General features: G+C 36.2%; 1 protein-coding gene across 1 annotated transcript in view; it reads left to right on the top strand.

Annotated features, from left to right (window-relative positions):
• LOC114653608 (solute carrier family 22 member 23) overlaps positions 1-15,061 on the top strand; it is a 223,721-nt gene that overhangs the window by 160,575 nt on the left and 48,085 nt on the right. Inside the window, exons 4-5 of the mRNA XM_028804013.2 lie at positions 6,213-6,381; positions 11,155-11,282. Of these exons, the coding sequence (XP_028659846.1) occupies positions 6,213-6,381; positions 11,155-11,282 (297 nt within the window). The remainder of the gene's footprint in view (positions 1-6,212; positions 6,382-11,154; positions 11,283-15,061) is intronic.

The following is a 15,061-nucleotide window of genomic DNA, read 5'->3' as shown; positions in this document are numbered from 1 at the left end:
AACTGAGACAGTGTTACATTCTTCAAAGTATCGTTAAATATATGATTTGTGCTTTTACTTATGGATTATACTAATGGACATTAATTTGCCTCCAAAAACCAAGCAAATTTAGCAAGAAAGTATATTGCTTTGATTATCCTGCTATCTGCGTGTTTCTGCAATTTCACATCTCTGTTAACACAGTACACATCATATGTGGCTTCTCGTTCAAAGCATTGAAACACTAAATAAATTTTATTTTGTAATTCACAAATGGAGCAACACATGTCATCACCATTGATGACAAGCCAAACATCCATCCATCCAATTTCCAACCCGCTGAATCCGAACACAGGGTCACGGGGGTCTGCTGGAGCCAATCCCAGCCAACACAGGGCACAAGGCAGGAACCAATCCCGGGCAGGGTGCCAACCCACCGCAGGACACACACAAACACATCCACACACCAAGCACACACTAGGGCCAATTTAGAATCGCCAATCCACCTAACCTGCATGTCTTTGGACTGTGGGAGGAAACCGGAGTGCCCGGAGGAAACCCACGCAGACACGGGGAGAACATGCAAACTCCACGCAGGGAGGACCCGGGAAGCGAACCCGGGTCTCCTAACTGCGAGGCAGCAGCGCTACCACTGCGCCACTGTGCCGCCCACAAGCCAAACAGCCACTTTAAATTGTGAGTCAATATTTCTTGCGTCAACTCTTTTTAGCGCTGGCCGTCCTCCCACATCCCACAGACCTATATGCGTAACTGTGGATGCATGAAAGTCACACTCAGGCCCAGAGCAACTCTGAACTGTATACACCGGTTAGAAAATAAACAGATGCTTGGACTGATAAACAACTGTAGAAGTGCTCATTACAATCAGAGAATGAATTCAACGCATCCATTCATTTATCAGGGCTGTGCAGGACACTATTTAAAGGTGATTAATCTTGATTTTTCATCTCAGTTTACAAATGCATGGCAATATAAGTTAAGCAATTATGCTTAATTTCATCGATAACATTTCTCCCTCTTTAACCATGTACAGATCTGTTTTTGAACTAACTCCATAATGGGACAAAAGTGACAACAACGCAAGCCCATGTGTTTGTGTTTGGCTTTTTTTTCTTTTTGAACAATAACTACAATTCCTGCACTGAAATGAACACAAAAGCATTTCCAGACATGACCTCTGCTGTTTTTTTCTTTTCAACGTGTGTTGATGTTGCAATGTATCATTACCTCAGTGAGCCATTTTTAAAGTAGTTTTTAGTCAGTTTTTATCATGTATTATTGTGCCTTGCAGAGTAATTCATCTACTTGCAGTTATTCTGAGTACAATACCAGCTTTCTCGGTACAGCTCATATGGTAGAAAAGCTGGTAACATTATGTTTTCAGAACTTTGTTACTGAATTAGTACTGAAATATTGGCTCTTGTGACATTCCTACTAATGTATTAACATGAAGAGTGAGAAATGGGGAGCAGTAGATTTGAGGACTGCCACACAATTTCTGTGGATTCACCATTAGAAACTCAAGTGTCACAATCTAAGACCAACTTTAAGTTATTGCGCAATTTAAACACCACGATCAACAACCAGGTGTTTTTTGTCAGTTCCCATTTTAGTTTTCATTGCACCGGAGGCTAGACGTCAACGGAGAGGAATGGATAACCAAGATTAGAGCTGGTATGCATTTAAGACCAGGGATATTGTTGATGTAATGTGATGTATATGCTTATGGATGCTACTTCTACACAAGGAGTGTACTGACTATACTTACGTACATACATTATGTAAATCTGAAGGATTCCACCAGTTGGCAGTGCAAGATGCTGTTGTGTGGGTGCAAAAAAAGAAAGCATTAAAACAGCAACACAGAAGATGATATATGAGAACTTTAAATGTATTGCATCATTACAGTCCTGTTGGAGCTGCAACACGGCTTGCCATCACACATCGTTATCTTGCAACAGCCAAATCCTCACTTCTTCTCTCAGACATTTTCTGCTTTGCATGGATGCATCTGTGTCAAATTTGCTTCCATTTTGTCTTACATGTTTCCACGTCCACTTTCAAAGAGATGTCAATTTGATGCATGCTATTCTGGAAGGAATGTTTGTCACTATGGAGATGTTGATAGTAAACAACGATGCTGACATCACCAAAACTTGAACACACAGGCCACCCATATTTTTGCTGGTATTGCAACTTGCACACACATCACATTAATTTCTGACGACCTGCTCAGAGGATATGTCCGTGGAGTGCTGGCAATGAGTGGCAACCACGGTGCGTACACATAAGCATTCAGTGTCAAGTATAACCCAGTTCTAAGACTGCCCATAGTCAACAACGAAAAAAAAGCACTTTCTAACCGTTAAGCTTTGCTTCTTTCTTGAGCTTCACCAAACATTTGATTTCCATTTTACATTGTGTTCAGGGCACCACCCAATCTTTAGTTGTCCTTCCACCCTATTGGTTAGTGGGATATCAAGAGCAATAAGTATCGTCTAAGAGAGAACATTTCGATGTGCCAATATTTAGTGGTAAACCCACCCCTCTCCACAACAGAAAACTAAATACCCCAAAATCTCAAAGATATTATAACTGATTTGGTTGAAAATTGCTGACATTATAGAAAAACAAAAAAGTTTCAGCTAATTTATTTTTCAATAAATAAAAATAAAATATTATTCATCGATCATTTATTAATATCATGCTAACATGCATGCTTTGCTCTGCACTGAGCTGTGACTGGCAGGGGACCATGATTTGCATGCATTTCAGGTATCTCTGCATTAGCTTGTGCTTTATACAACTTGTGGAAGAATGTATGTAAATTTTGGGTTGACATCCATTCATTATATGAAAATCTAATTAAAAGGATCTCTTTCCAATACTGTCTTAGACAACCTATACTTTTGAAATTACTATTTTGAAGATACTACCTACTGTATATCTCTATTGTGGCTAGAAAGTATTATTTTTACTGTGAGTTGTAGGGAAATGTTAGGAAAGTTTACACAGTTTCTTTTAGTAAATGTAGTAAAAATGTTTTGCTTAAAAGTGTTATAGACACAGTTGTTTAAAAAATGTAAATATACAGTTAATATAACAATCAGGTCTGGGTACATAGCATATTCCTTTTAATGACATATTTCATACCATAGTGATGGTTTAATATACAGTACAATTCTCTTGTGCAGAGAGAAAGAGTTTGGGAGCATGCGCTGATAGCACGTTGCCACACCCACTCCATGACAAACCTGGATTGGGACCCGAGAGCAGTGGGTGACTCCTCAGCACCACACTAGAACAGTGTGAAGTTTTTTTTTACAGTGGCTGAAGTGCCAATATTGCCACCAACCCCCAAGTTTTCCCTGTTAGTTGGAGGACCTGCTTGCAGAGCTGGATGCAGATTAATGTCATACCCAAAACAAAACAATTGTACCTTAAGGACTTTGCTCAAGGGCCCAAAGGAGTAGAGTCACTTCTGGCATTTATGGGATTTGAACCAGCAACCTTCTGATTGCCGGCACAGATCGTTCGCCTCACAGCGGCCATTCCGCCTCTTACAGGTACAGTCTAAAGCAGGGGTGGGCAAATTCATTCCTGGAGGGCCGCAGTGGCTACGGGTTTTTGTTCCAACCCAGTTGCTTAATTAGAAAACAATCCTTGCCAATAATTACATTTCATGGCTTGTTAGTGCTTTAACTCTGCTATGTCAAATCATTCTCATATCCTAGATTTTTTTTTTCCATTCTAAGGATATCATCCAAACACTTTGAAGTGTAAAACGGATGGGTAATTCTCAATCCTTCACTTGTTTCTCTTCTCTTTCCTTCCAAGTATTTAATTAAACCAAATAGTGCACAATAAATACACACAGGTGTAAAGGGTAACAAGCAAAATGGATAACTGCTGGTTTCTTTTGTCATTTGCATCTCCTTGCTAATAAGGAGCAATTAAAAACCAAGAATGCAGCTGTTTAAGACTTAAATAAGCAATAAGGGTTCATAATCTTAACGAGGGAGATAACTAAAATAAAGCAGAAGTGTTTCTCAAGCAATAAGTGTTTCTTATTAAGCAATTGGGTTGGAACAAAAACCTGTAGCCACTGCTGCCCTCCAGGAATGAATTTGCCCACCCCTGGTCTAAAGTAATGTCTCATACTTCTAGCATTTGCTGCAGTGTCGCCATAATGTGGCATGAACTACGACAGACAACTTTTGTCTGTTGGCTGCACTTCTTATTGAACGAGTGTGTTACAGACTTTTTGTTAGTGTAATTTTGACATCAGTCATTACAGAAATTATTACTTTGCCTTACAGTACATCAGAGGAAAATGAACGATTCTGTTATTACATTGCATATAATCCTTTACGTTGAATCATCACATTACCTGATGTGAAATTCCAGACTTGTGCATCTGTAGAAGAGTTGTACTTTGGAACCAAGTAATGTTTGTATCATTGATAGCCAAGTTACACTAGTGTTACTTCTTAATTTAATTCAGTTCCCTTCAGTTTATTGTTATACAGAGAGGCATCCTTCTCTGAAGATGGGTTCAGATCACTTACACATGTTTACAGACATAGACAATTAATGGTAAATTACAAAACCTTGCAGCATTCAAATCCATTAGTGCACATGTCTATTAAATTTGTACTGTACTGGAGTAATTAAAAGGCATGGACTTAACAGCCTACTCCCAAGAGTGGGCTTTAGGAAGCAACAATCTAGTAAATGTAGCAAAATGCAGGAATCTCAGTGAAATCAAGCTTACTGAAGATATGTTCACTTGGCATGGAAGAGGGTGTTGAACTCAAATTAACAATGTTTCTGGGAAAAAAAATAATCCTTCAGGGATTTATTGATGCTTGTGCAGACAGAATATGACAGATCTAGGATATAACCCAACTATGGAAATACACCAGTTTGGACATTTTGTTAAATTAAATGATATGTACTGGTGTCCATATTTGTGGTATAATTATCAATGATCTATTGTTGCCCTGTTTACTATTAATGCTAATGATCCTTTACCACTGTGCCCTCTCATGGCCAAAAGGAGTAACGTCCTCAAGGTAGTGTAAGTATTGCCAATTGGCACACCTGTATACAGAGCAGAAATGCAACATTGAATGGATTTTATAACAGTGGGTCTTCATGATTCACACTGTTCTGCATTATCTGTATCAGTTGCAATTTTCTGGTTCTGTCTTTTTGTATGGTATGCTAAATGTTGGCTTGGTGGCAAATGTGTTCTTAAGTGAGGTATTGCTAATGTAACGCAACTAGTACAAAGCAGGGTAAGCTTTTCACAGTGAAGTGCGACATAGACATGTCAGTATGGAAAGGCCGAAGGTGGCATGATTCATTGACAGGACAGTAGCCATTCCTTAGGATGCTAGAAGGTAGGTCACCTTCTGTTCTGCTTACCCAAAAGCTACCCAGCTCTCTCTGATATTTTTTTTAGTCTTTGGTTTCTCATCATCCTGAATGTTTTTTTTTTATTAAATTACATTTTTTTTAAATATGTAGTTTAATAGGTAGATAGATAGATCTTTATTGTCATTGTCACTTTTACAAATGCATTGTGGTTTAATTATTTTCTTGTTTTGTTTATTGTAAAATTTAAAATTTGTTAATATCATTGCTATCTGGTACAAGTATTAATTGTGTAAAATAAAACTGGAATTCTCACATATACAGTTCATTGCATGTAACCTCCTGCTCCTCTTTGCCAATATTAAAATAAAGAAACAATTTAATGTAAAAAAAATTACATGTCAGTAAAAATTTCAGCAACTCTAACCAAATGAACGTAGTCCTATTTGTTCTTTTTGGTGATAGTTGTGAGCAGACATTTTTATCCTGATAACCTTGACCTTATTAAAGCCAAGGCAACTCAAGATTATTGGAGGTAGCTCATTGAAATGCCAGTCAGAATTTCGACTAACAGAGAGGGTTTTTGTTAATGTGCCTGTTTCTTGTTTTATAGACTGAAAAATGTTTTCCCCGATCAGTTTGAGGCATTTACTGTAAAGAGATGGAAATCTACTGAGGTTTTCATTTAGTTCCATTCAGTTAAAAGTTTATTGTTTTAGCAATTTCAATATTATGATTCATACTGTTTTTGTTCTTGATTTAGGAGGACACTGGATTCTATGAATGATAACGTCTTTTTTTTCTCTCCATGTATTTTTTTTTGTTCCTTTTAGGGATTGAAATTTGTCCCCCTAGCAACCGTTTCATGGTAACAATGGTGGCTAGCTTTATTTCTCTAGGAGGGCAGCTGCTGATGCCAGGTCTAGCAGCTATCTGCCGAGACTGGCAGATTCTACAAGCAGTGATCATCTGCCCTTTTATCCTCATGATATCCTTCTTATGGTAAGAAAATGTAGAACATATGTTGTGAATTATTACAGACATGGAAGTGGGATCAGAAATGCTGTTTTGTCATTTATATTTTATAATCAATAATAAATCAGTTTCACAGGATAGGCTGATTGGCAACTCTGAATTGACTATATATGAGTGAGTCAGCAGTACAATAATTTGGCTCTTTGTCTTGTGCGGAATACTGACTTCATGTAGATTACATGGTTCAAGCAAAGAATGGTGGATAGGTGGATTTTTTAAAATTCTCATAAATGTATATTATCTATAAAGAAGGGCAGCCTGTGTCATACCCCATGATGACACTGACAATTACACTTGGTTTAGCAGCTACAAGGCATCTCTGCATACTTAATCCTTATGTTGTCTTTACAGCGCCAACCTTCCATAATAAGCATTAGGAAGTTTTCCCAGTAGGAATTTCCTTGTCTCCTGGCTTGGAGGGTGTAGCTCATGTTAATCATTACCTCAGCCCATCTACCATTCTCTCCTATCAGCTCTTTCACTTTTTTGCCCACTGAGTAATTACCTCATGGACTTTCTGGGTCCTCTTTCTGTCTGAAGCCACCATTTCTTCCTTGGGAACCTCTTCCTTGCCAGGCAACCCACTGCACAAGTTAAGAAAGTAGATTTTACATTTTTGTGAAATGTCAGAAGAATTATTTGCAGGGAACAAATGAATGAAGTAGAGTAAAAGCAGACTGTAAGATACATATCCTCTGAAAGCATGAAAAGGAAAGATAGCTTAGTACAATTATACTGTACATTGATGCTAATAAACCAAAAGAATGAGATACTGTGTCAAACTGTGTTTTAATATTTGCACGATTATAGATCATGATATTGTTAAATTAATGAAAATCTTAAATTATTGGCCATTTAGGTTTATTTTTGTTTGTAAGGGTGGCAATCTTAAAAGTGTGAGAAATAATGTGTTTTTCCTGTGCCAGGAGATTCTAACATATGTGTAATTTTGGCAGTTCTAACAGCTTGACGAATGGAGGGAAAGTTACTCCTACACATTTTCTCATTTTTATTTCAGTCTTGTTCAGAGTTTCCAGAATTTCAAATGAGTTTCACCCCAAGATCAGACAAAATGGTTATGCAATGTTCATGATTCTGATTTTCATTTCCAGCATTACTGACCTGTCTGCTTTCTTTAATGATAAATATAGTTGTGTGTGTGTATACGTGCATGTTTGCGATGACTATACAGCAAATGTATGCGACATACATTGCCGTCTGATATTCATCAGCATTTTTTACACTTTAAACCTAATAGAAGTAATTTTTTATTGAGTGTCACTGAGACATGCAGATGATTTAACTCTATTGTTTCCAGTGTTGGGCCTAGCAAGACAACCTTTTTATATTATTATTCCAGCTTGTTCAGCAGTATTTGTTGCCTTTTTTGGTAGAAATTTGTACTTTGTTTTCTCCAGCATACTGCACTTACTACATTTATCTTAGCAATTCCAACGTAAGTTTTACTCTTTCCTTCATTTTTTCTTCATAATGACTTGAAACAAGAAGCACATAGAAACTTGTGTACTAAAATAAGGAAATAACATAAGGTTGTGTTTGGCCACTTACAAAACTAGCACTTTATAATTCTCCTTTCAAGTTCAGGCTGAAAACTTTTTGATCTCCCATCATGTAAGATAATCTTTTCAAATGAGCCAGCCAACTATATGTATTTTAAGTCAGATTGTTTATTATCTGTATTTGTGAGGTTTGATCCCACATATGGTGTGTAATCTGAGCAAAACTGAGGATTTATTTTCATTTTGGAGTAGATAAACTTGTTGGGCATACTTTGATAACACAAGATGTTTGCTTTCTATGATTCACTCCTTTGATATGCTACAAGTATAGCCCTTTCTTACCGTAACAACATCTATGGAAGATCAAACATAGCCTTTTGAGAGTAAGGCTTATGTTTTCAGCTTTGAGCTGCACAGTAGCAGTAAAAAGATAAAAGACTTCATCAGACAACATTGAACTTCTATGCTGAAGATGAATAAAATTTCTTAGTTATTCTGGTATAAGTTAAATGACTATTAACTCCTGGATAATGATTAAGGGTAATTAAATTTAATTTTGTTCTGTTTCCATTTAATTTTGTTGAATTTCTTGTCAGTGTCGACCAAATAATATCCTTAATAAATTAATTCATTCATTTAATTTTATTTGCCGATTTGTACAATTATGGATCACAAGGTGCAAGAGCCTATCCTGGAATCAAAAAGCTTAAGAAAGGACCCAACCTTGGATAATGCAGCAGTCTATTTAAAGACACGCTCACATGCACACACCAATTCATACAGGCCCAGTTTAGAGTTACCAGTTAATATTCATGTCTCTGTGATATGGGAGAAATATCAGAATACTCCGTGAAAAATCCACTATGACATGGGAAGGATGTAAAGTCTCCACATGGATAAACATAAAGCCTGGGATTGAAATCCAGTCTTCAGGAAGTACATAGAGGCGGCAGTAACACTGCACTACAGTGCCACCCACCTCAGTCTACCCTAATGGGGTAAAATAATTGCAATATTAGTATGTGAAACAATTCACAAAGTAAACTTAAATGTCTCTGTCTTTCCCAAGGCCATTAGACTCCTAAATAACTGACTGGAGTTTATAACCATGGTTCACCTCATTCTATCTACGTCACACAACTGTATTTGACTTGTCCATCACACACCTACCTGCACATTACACTTTATGGTTCTGTTTTTATACTTTATGCTGCCTCTGTTACTTAGTATCTATCTATCTATCTATCTATCTATTATCAATCTGCTACTTATTATTTATGTTTATCTTTATACGTTGGTTTTGTCATTTGGTGTGGAGAGCAAAGAAAGAATTTAATTGTACAGGGAAGCATTTGTCCTTACTGTGTGCGCATGACAATAAACTTTGAACTTAAGTGAAAATATTTATACATCTTAAAGTTTATTTTAATTAATCATATTTTAATGTGCATTGTAATGCTGAAAACAGAAACACAACCCGGTACTCATTTCTCATTTGGGGGTTTAAATAAAGTATGCTAAATTTACCTAAATGAAAAATGTAAATATGTCCAGCATACTGGAGTTCTGACACAGAAATACAGTGGATTCAGAAAGTATTCAGACCCCCTTCACTTTCTTCACAGTTTACTATGTTGTAGCCTTGTGTTAAAATCATTTTAAATTAATTTTTTCCGCATCCAGCAGCACTTAATACCTCAGAATGGCAAAGTGAAAACAAGATTTTTAGAATTTTTTGCAAATTTATTTAAAGAAAAATAAACTGAAATATTACACTGCCGCAAGTATTCAGACCCTTTACTCTATACTTCATCAGTACACCTATGGCAGTGTTTATAGCCTGGATTCTTCTTGGGTATGACACACCAAGTTTTGTATACCTGAATTTAGGGATGTTCTACAGTTGTTCTCTGCAGATCCTCTAAAGCTTTGTCAGACTGGTTGGAGACCATTGGTGGACAGCTACTTTAAGGTTTGTCCAGAAATGTTCAATTAGGTAAGGGCTCAGGCTGGGAAACTCAGTAACAATTCCAGAGTTGTCCCTGAACCACTCTTTTACTGTGTTTGCTTAGTGGTTAGGGTTGTTGTCCTTTTGAAAGGTGGACCTGAGGCCCAGAGCATTCTGGAGCAGATTTCATTAATAATATCTCTGTACTTTGCTCTGTTAAGCTTTCCATCAACCATGTCTAGTCTTTCAGTGCCTACCGCTAAAACAACACGCCCCCCCCAACCCCCCTCCCCAACATGATGTTGCCACCACCATGCTTCTCCTTTGAAATGTTATTTCACAGGTGATGACATGATGCTGATCTTGGCTTTATCAATCCAGATAGCTTTGTTTCTTGCAGTCTGAGAGTCCTTTAGGTGCCTTCATTCAAACTCCAAGCAGCCTTCCATGTGTTTCCATGAGGAGAGGCTTTTGTTCTGTCATAAAGCCCAGATTGATGGAGTGCTGCTGTGAAGGTTGTCCTTTTGGAAGTTTCTTCCGTCTCCACACAGGCTCTCAGGAACGCAACCAGAGTGACCATCATTTTCTTGATCTCCACTCTTACTATGACCATTCTCCCATGATTGCTCAGTTTGTCCAGGTGTTCAGTTGTAGGAAGAGTCATGTTTGTTCCAAACTATTTAAAAATTATGAAGGCAGTTGCAGGAAATTTTTTGTAGCCTTCCCTCAGATCTGAGCCTCGACATAATCTTGTCTGTAAGCTCTTCAGGCTATTCCTCCAACCTCATAGCTTGCTTATTGCTCTGATACACATTGTAAACTGTAAGACCTCTATAGATAGGTGTATGCCTTTCTTAATTTTGTCCAATCGATTGAATTGACAACAGGGGAAAACATTTCAATTATAATCAAATTACAAGCATCATAGCAAAACATCTGAATACTTTTGTCAATGTGATATTTTGTTTAGTTTTATTTTTAAAACATTTGCAAAAATTTTAAAATATCCTATTTTTACTTTGTCATTCTAGGGTTTTGAGTGTTGCTTGATGTGGGGGGAAAAATGAATTGAAGTGATTTTAGCACAAGTCTAGAACATAGCAAAATGTGGAAAAAGTGAAGAGTTCTTCAGAGTACTTTCTGATTGCACCATATGTACGTTTAATGTAAATGTTTGGAAGTAGCTTATTAATAACCTCTTACCCTTTTTGCAGTATTGAAATAATTACTGTTTATTCAGTTTATTAATTTTTTTTTTGCATGTATTATCAGTATTTTTCCAGAATCATTGAGATGGCTTCTGGCTACCCAAGACTATGAAAAGGCAAAAAGTTTAGTTCATCGGATTATCCACAGCAACAGAATAGACCTAGAAAGCGATGAAAAAGGAGTCCTTTCTGGTAAGATTCTGAAAATGTGCTCATTCATGTTTGTTTATTGTATATGTGTTTCAAAAGAAAGTGGCAGGTACAAAATCTAAAGAAAAGAACAATAGAATGAAGTACAGCGTGCAAAAGGTACAGCACTACATGTTCCTTCTAATTACTTGAAAAGAATTGTATTCTTCTGCTTATCTGTGTATTTTAAAGCCTGATTATACCTTACAGACATAACAGACATTTTCCACTTGTGACAATGTAAAATGTTTTTAAAATTTTATAAGGAGATGTGAACAGATTAGGAAAGTTAAAATAAGAGGGTAAGGTAAATGAGAATATAATAATGAAACACAACCACAAACCTCACAAAAATGCTATATGTATTGATAAATGATAGAATTTCTGTTTTCTTAACAGTAGAAAAAAATATTTTTAGGATGTAAAGGTGATAAATTAATACAAATGCAGTTGAAAATATCTTCAATTTCATCAATAATAAAGTAGAATGATATAATTGAAATGCATTTTATATAATTATTATAATTTAATTATTTTAATATTAAAGTACTGTACTTCATTAAGGAATGTACTACTGTGGTGGAGTGGTTAGCAATTCCTTTTTGTAGTAGACTATAGTAGCTGATCTCATTACAGGACAATGACAAAAATTTGCTGAGCATGTCAAATTTATTTTGTGACTGTGTACAGAACCTCCAGGTCACTCGTGCTTGCCCCTTATTGTGACAGCCAATTATATGCTTCCTAGTGGGGCCAGTGCTGTATGAAGGATAAGGAGTGCAGCGAGTTCAGCCACAATCTCTGCCATTTTTCCATTCTGCCACGGTATTTAAAACGCAAAAAAGCAGACAGATGAGATTCAATTCTGTTTTTGAGATCCAAAACAACCACATTCCTTATTTCTTGTTGCTTCATTTTATGAATTGTACTTCACGGGGATCATTTATTGGTTATCAGGTCTCATGTACACAGAGCTCGCCCCTAAAAAATCAAACCTGTCAGATTTTGTTGGAGAGATTTGTTAACTGGTGAAATGAGTCACAGGGTATGTCACACTAGGTGGCTGATATTCATGGTAGTTTACAATTGATAGCCTCCTACTTATGTAAATGAAGGCTACTACTGAAAACTGCTGGAAAATTCATCTAATGTGACATGACCTTAAAGGAATAGGCCTAGATTAGACTCATGCACACATCCACACTCATTTTCATCAGGCCAAGTAAAATTGATCATTTAACCCAGTGGTCCTCAGGTTTGGTTCTTGACGGCCAGGGTGGCTACAGGTTTTTGTTACCACCAAATTGCTTAATTAGAAACCAATCCTTAAGGGATGGGGGTTGATTTGTTTTCAATCCTATTTTTTGTAAAAATTGATCTGTTTGTATGAAATGATTACAATAAAATCAATAAAATTTACAAACAAAAGAAACCAATTCTTGACAATAATGGTACTTAGTTAATTTTATGGCATGTTAGTGTTTCAATTATGCCACATCCAGTCATTCTTATAGATTATCTCTTTGATAATATCATCCAAAAGATTTGTGGCCTGAAGTAGATTAGTAATTCTCAGTTTTTCACTTTTTCATTTCCATTTCTTTATCTAATTCTTAATTGGCAGTTGGTTAAGAAAACAAGAATAAATACACACAAAGAATGCAGCTCCATAAAACCTAAAAAAAAGTTATTAGTAGTTATCTTAAAAGTGAGGTAACTAAAATGAAGTGCAAAAATTTTGTTCTTCAGTGGAAATAATTGGCTTCTGATTACGAACAATAACCTGTAGTCTCTGCATCCCTCCATGGCTGAACTTGATCCCCCTGCCTTAACCTAATAAGCACACATTTGGATAAGCTGTAGTACCAAACAGAAATCCCTCATAGACAAAGGGAGAACATGCAATCTCCATACAGGCAGTGACAAGGACAGAATTCAAACTTAGGAGCTCTGAGCCACTAACCATTGCACGACCATGCCAGCTCATCCTGGAATGTGCTCATCTAAAATGCTTAAGATTGTTATATTGATTTTTTTGTGTGACAGATTAGTAATTGATTTTACTAATGTGTATTTAAGCAGTTATGCTTCTGACGTGGCTTAAACTGGTTTTATGTTGTGATTATTTGGTATTAAATATGCATATGCAAATGAATGTAAAATTATCACAGTTATTCCATTTAATCAACATGTTACAGGGTGAATGGTATAAAATCCAAGCTGTAGTTTGTAGAATTCTCTGTGACATTCTTTAAGAAATGTGTCTGAACAATATATAGAAGTTAGACAAAACTTAAATTCACATTCTTTTCATTGAAATACTTCAACCTTTTGATTTCAATTTCTATCCAGTGTGCTAATTATTAGTATACATACAGGCAGCATTGCGGTAAAGCCGGTGGTGGTTGTCACTTCACATGTCCAACATGCTGTGTTTGAGACCTGTGCCCTAACTTTGCATGAGTTTTCCTTTGTGTATCTTTTTTTCCCCTCTTACACACCTCAATGCAAAAGCAATAATGGAATGACCAATGAACTTAGCCTGCATTTCTATGGAGTTGTATGGGTGTACAGTACATGTGAATCGGCCATGTTATAGACTAGCAGAATGTCCAGGACTTTTTCATATCTTGCTGCCAGTGCTGCAGGGATATGGTACAGCGACCCCGATTTAGATTAAGGATATTTAAGAATGTCACATTAAGTTGTACTAATCAAATAAAGCAATACTGTTTTATTTAACAACTTTAAAATTTAGCTCATTACTTGTCAAGCAAAACTAAATTGCAGACAAGATCACAATACTCTGGCACTCTTATGTTAATTATTTTGTTAGTGCATATTTCTTGAACTTGTGCATATCTGAAAGGGCTCATAGGCTATGAGAGTAACGAGAGAATTAAACTGAGTGAAACTTGAATCGCTGCTTATCTCACTTCTTGATACAAGGTTTTATACCAAGTTTGATTGATGGCTGAAGAGTTTCCAGTATCTTGTCAATCATTAGTTATTTTATTGGTGCTTTGTATTTGGTGTGTTATTTGAGTCCCTTTGTGTCTTGTACAGTCCTGGCAACACTGAATAATGCTTTGCTATTTATTTTTCTTCATTACTGATTAGAATATAAGAGAAGTCATATTGCAGTAGTGAGTTATCTTCAGCAGTTGAACAACCTGTTTTATATTAATGCAGAATCAACATAATTTAGCATAAACGTATGTCAGTGCTTTAAGAGGTTATCAAATGCTACTAGGACAAATAAAAAAAAAACCTACAAGCAAGCAATAATACATACTAAATAAACAGATGACAATCTTCCCATTTTAGAAATGAAAGGAACTAGAAAGTACAACTTGGTTGCCAGGGTAACAAGCTAAATACAGCAATCCAGGGTTAATTTCTCCCAGTTGTGAAGACCTTACTAAGAAATTCAACACATTTTTTTTTGTTTAAGAAAATGTGTTTAGAAAAGTCAAATAAAACATCAACTATTCTGTTATCTTAAAGTATTTTACTAATTTACACATTATGGGTGGTTCTTATTTATTTGATTTTCTTTTTAAAAAAAAAAAACTTTAATAGCTCATGACCCATTATAAATTAATGTCTCTTTTTTTAAAAATCCTTATTGTAATCACTTTGCATGCCTTGTAGATACTTGAGTGGCAATGCTGTGATTTTCAAAATGTGCACACTTGTCCAGTGACAGAGGAACTGCCCCAGCTTCTCATGTTTGTGGCAAATATGAGGAAGTGTTTTTGCAAGGGAAATCAGGAAGTACT

The sequence above is a fragment of the Erpetoichthys calabaricus genome, chromosome 6, assembly GCF_900747795.2.
Source record: "Erpetoichthys calabaricus chromosome 6, fErpCal1.3, whole genome shotgun sequence".
Lineage (NCBI taxonomy): Eukaryota > Metazoa > Chordata > Cladistia > Polypteriformes > Polypteridae > Erpetoichthys > Erpetoichthys calabaricus.
This window is presented reverse-complemented; position numbering and strand designations above follow the sequence as displayed.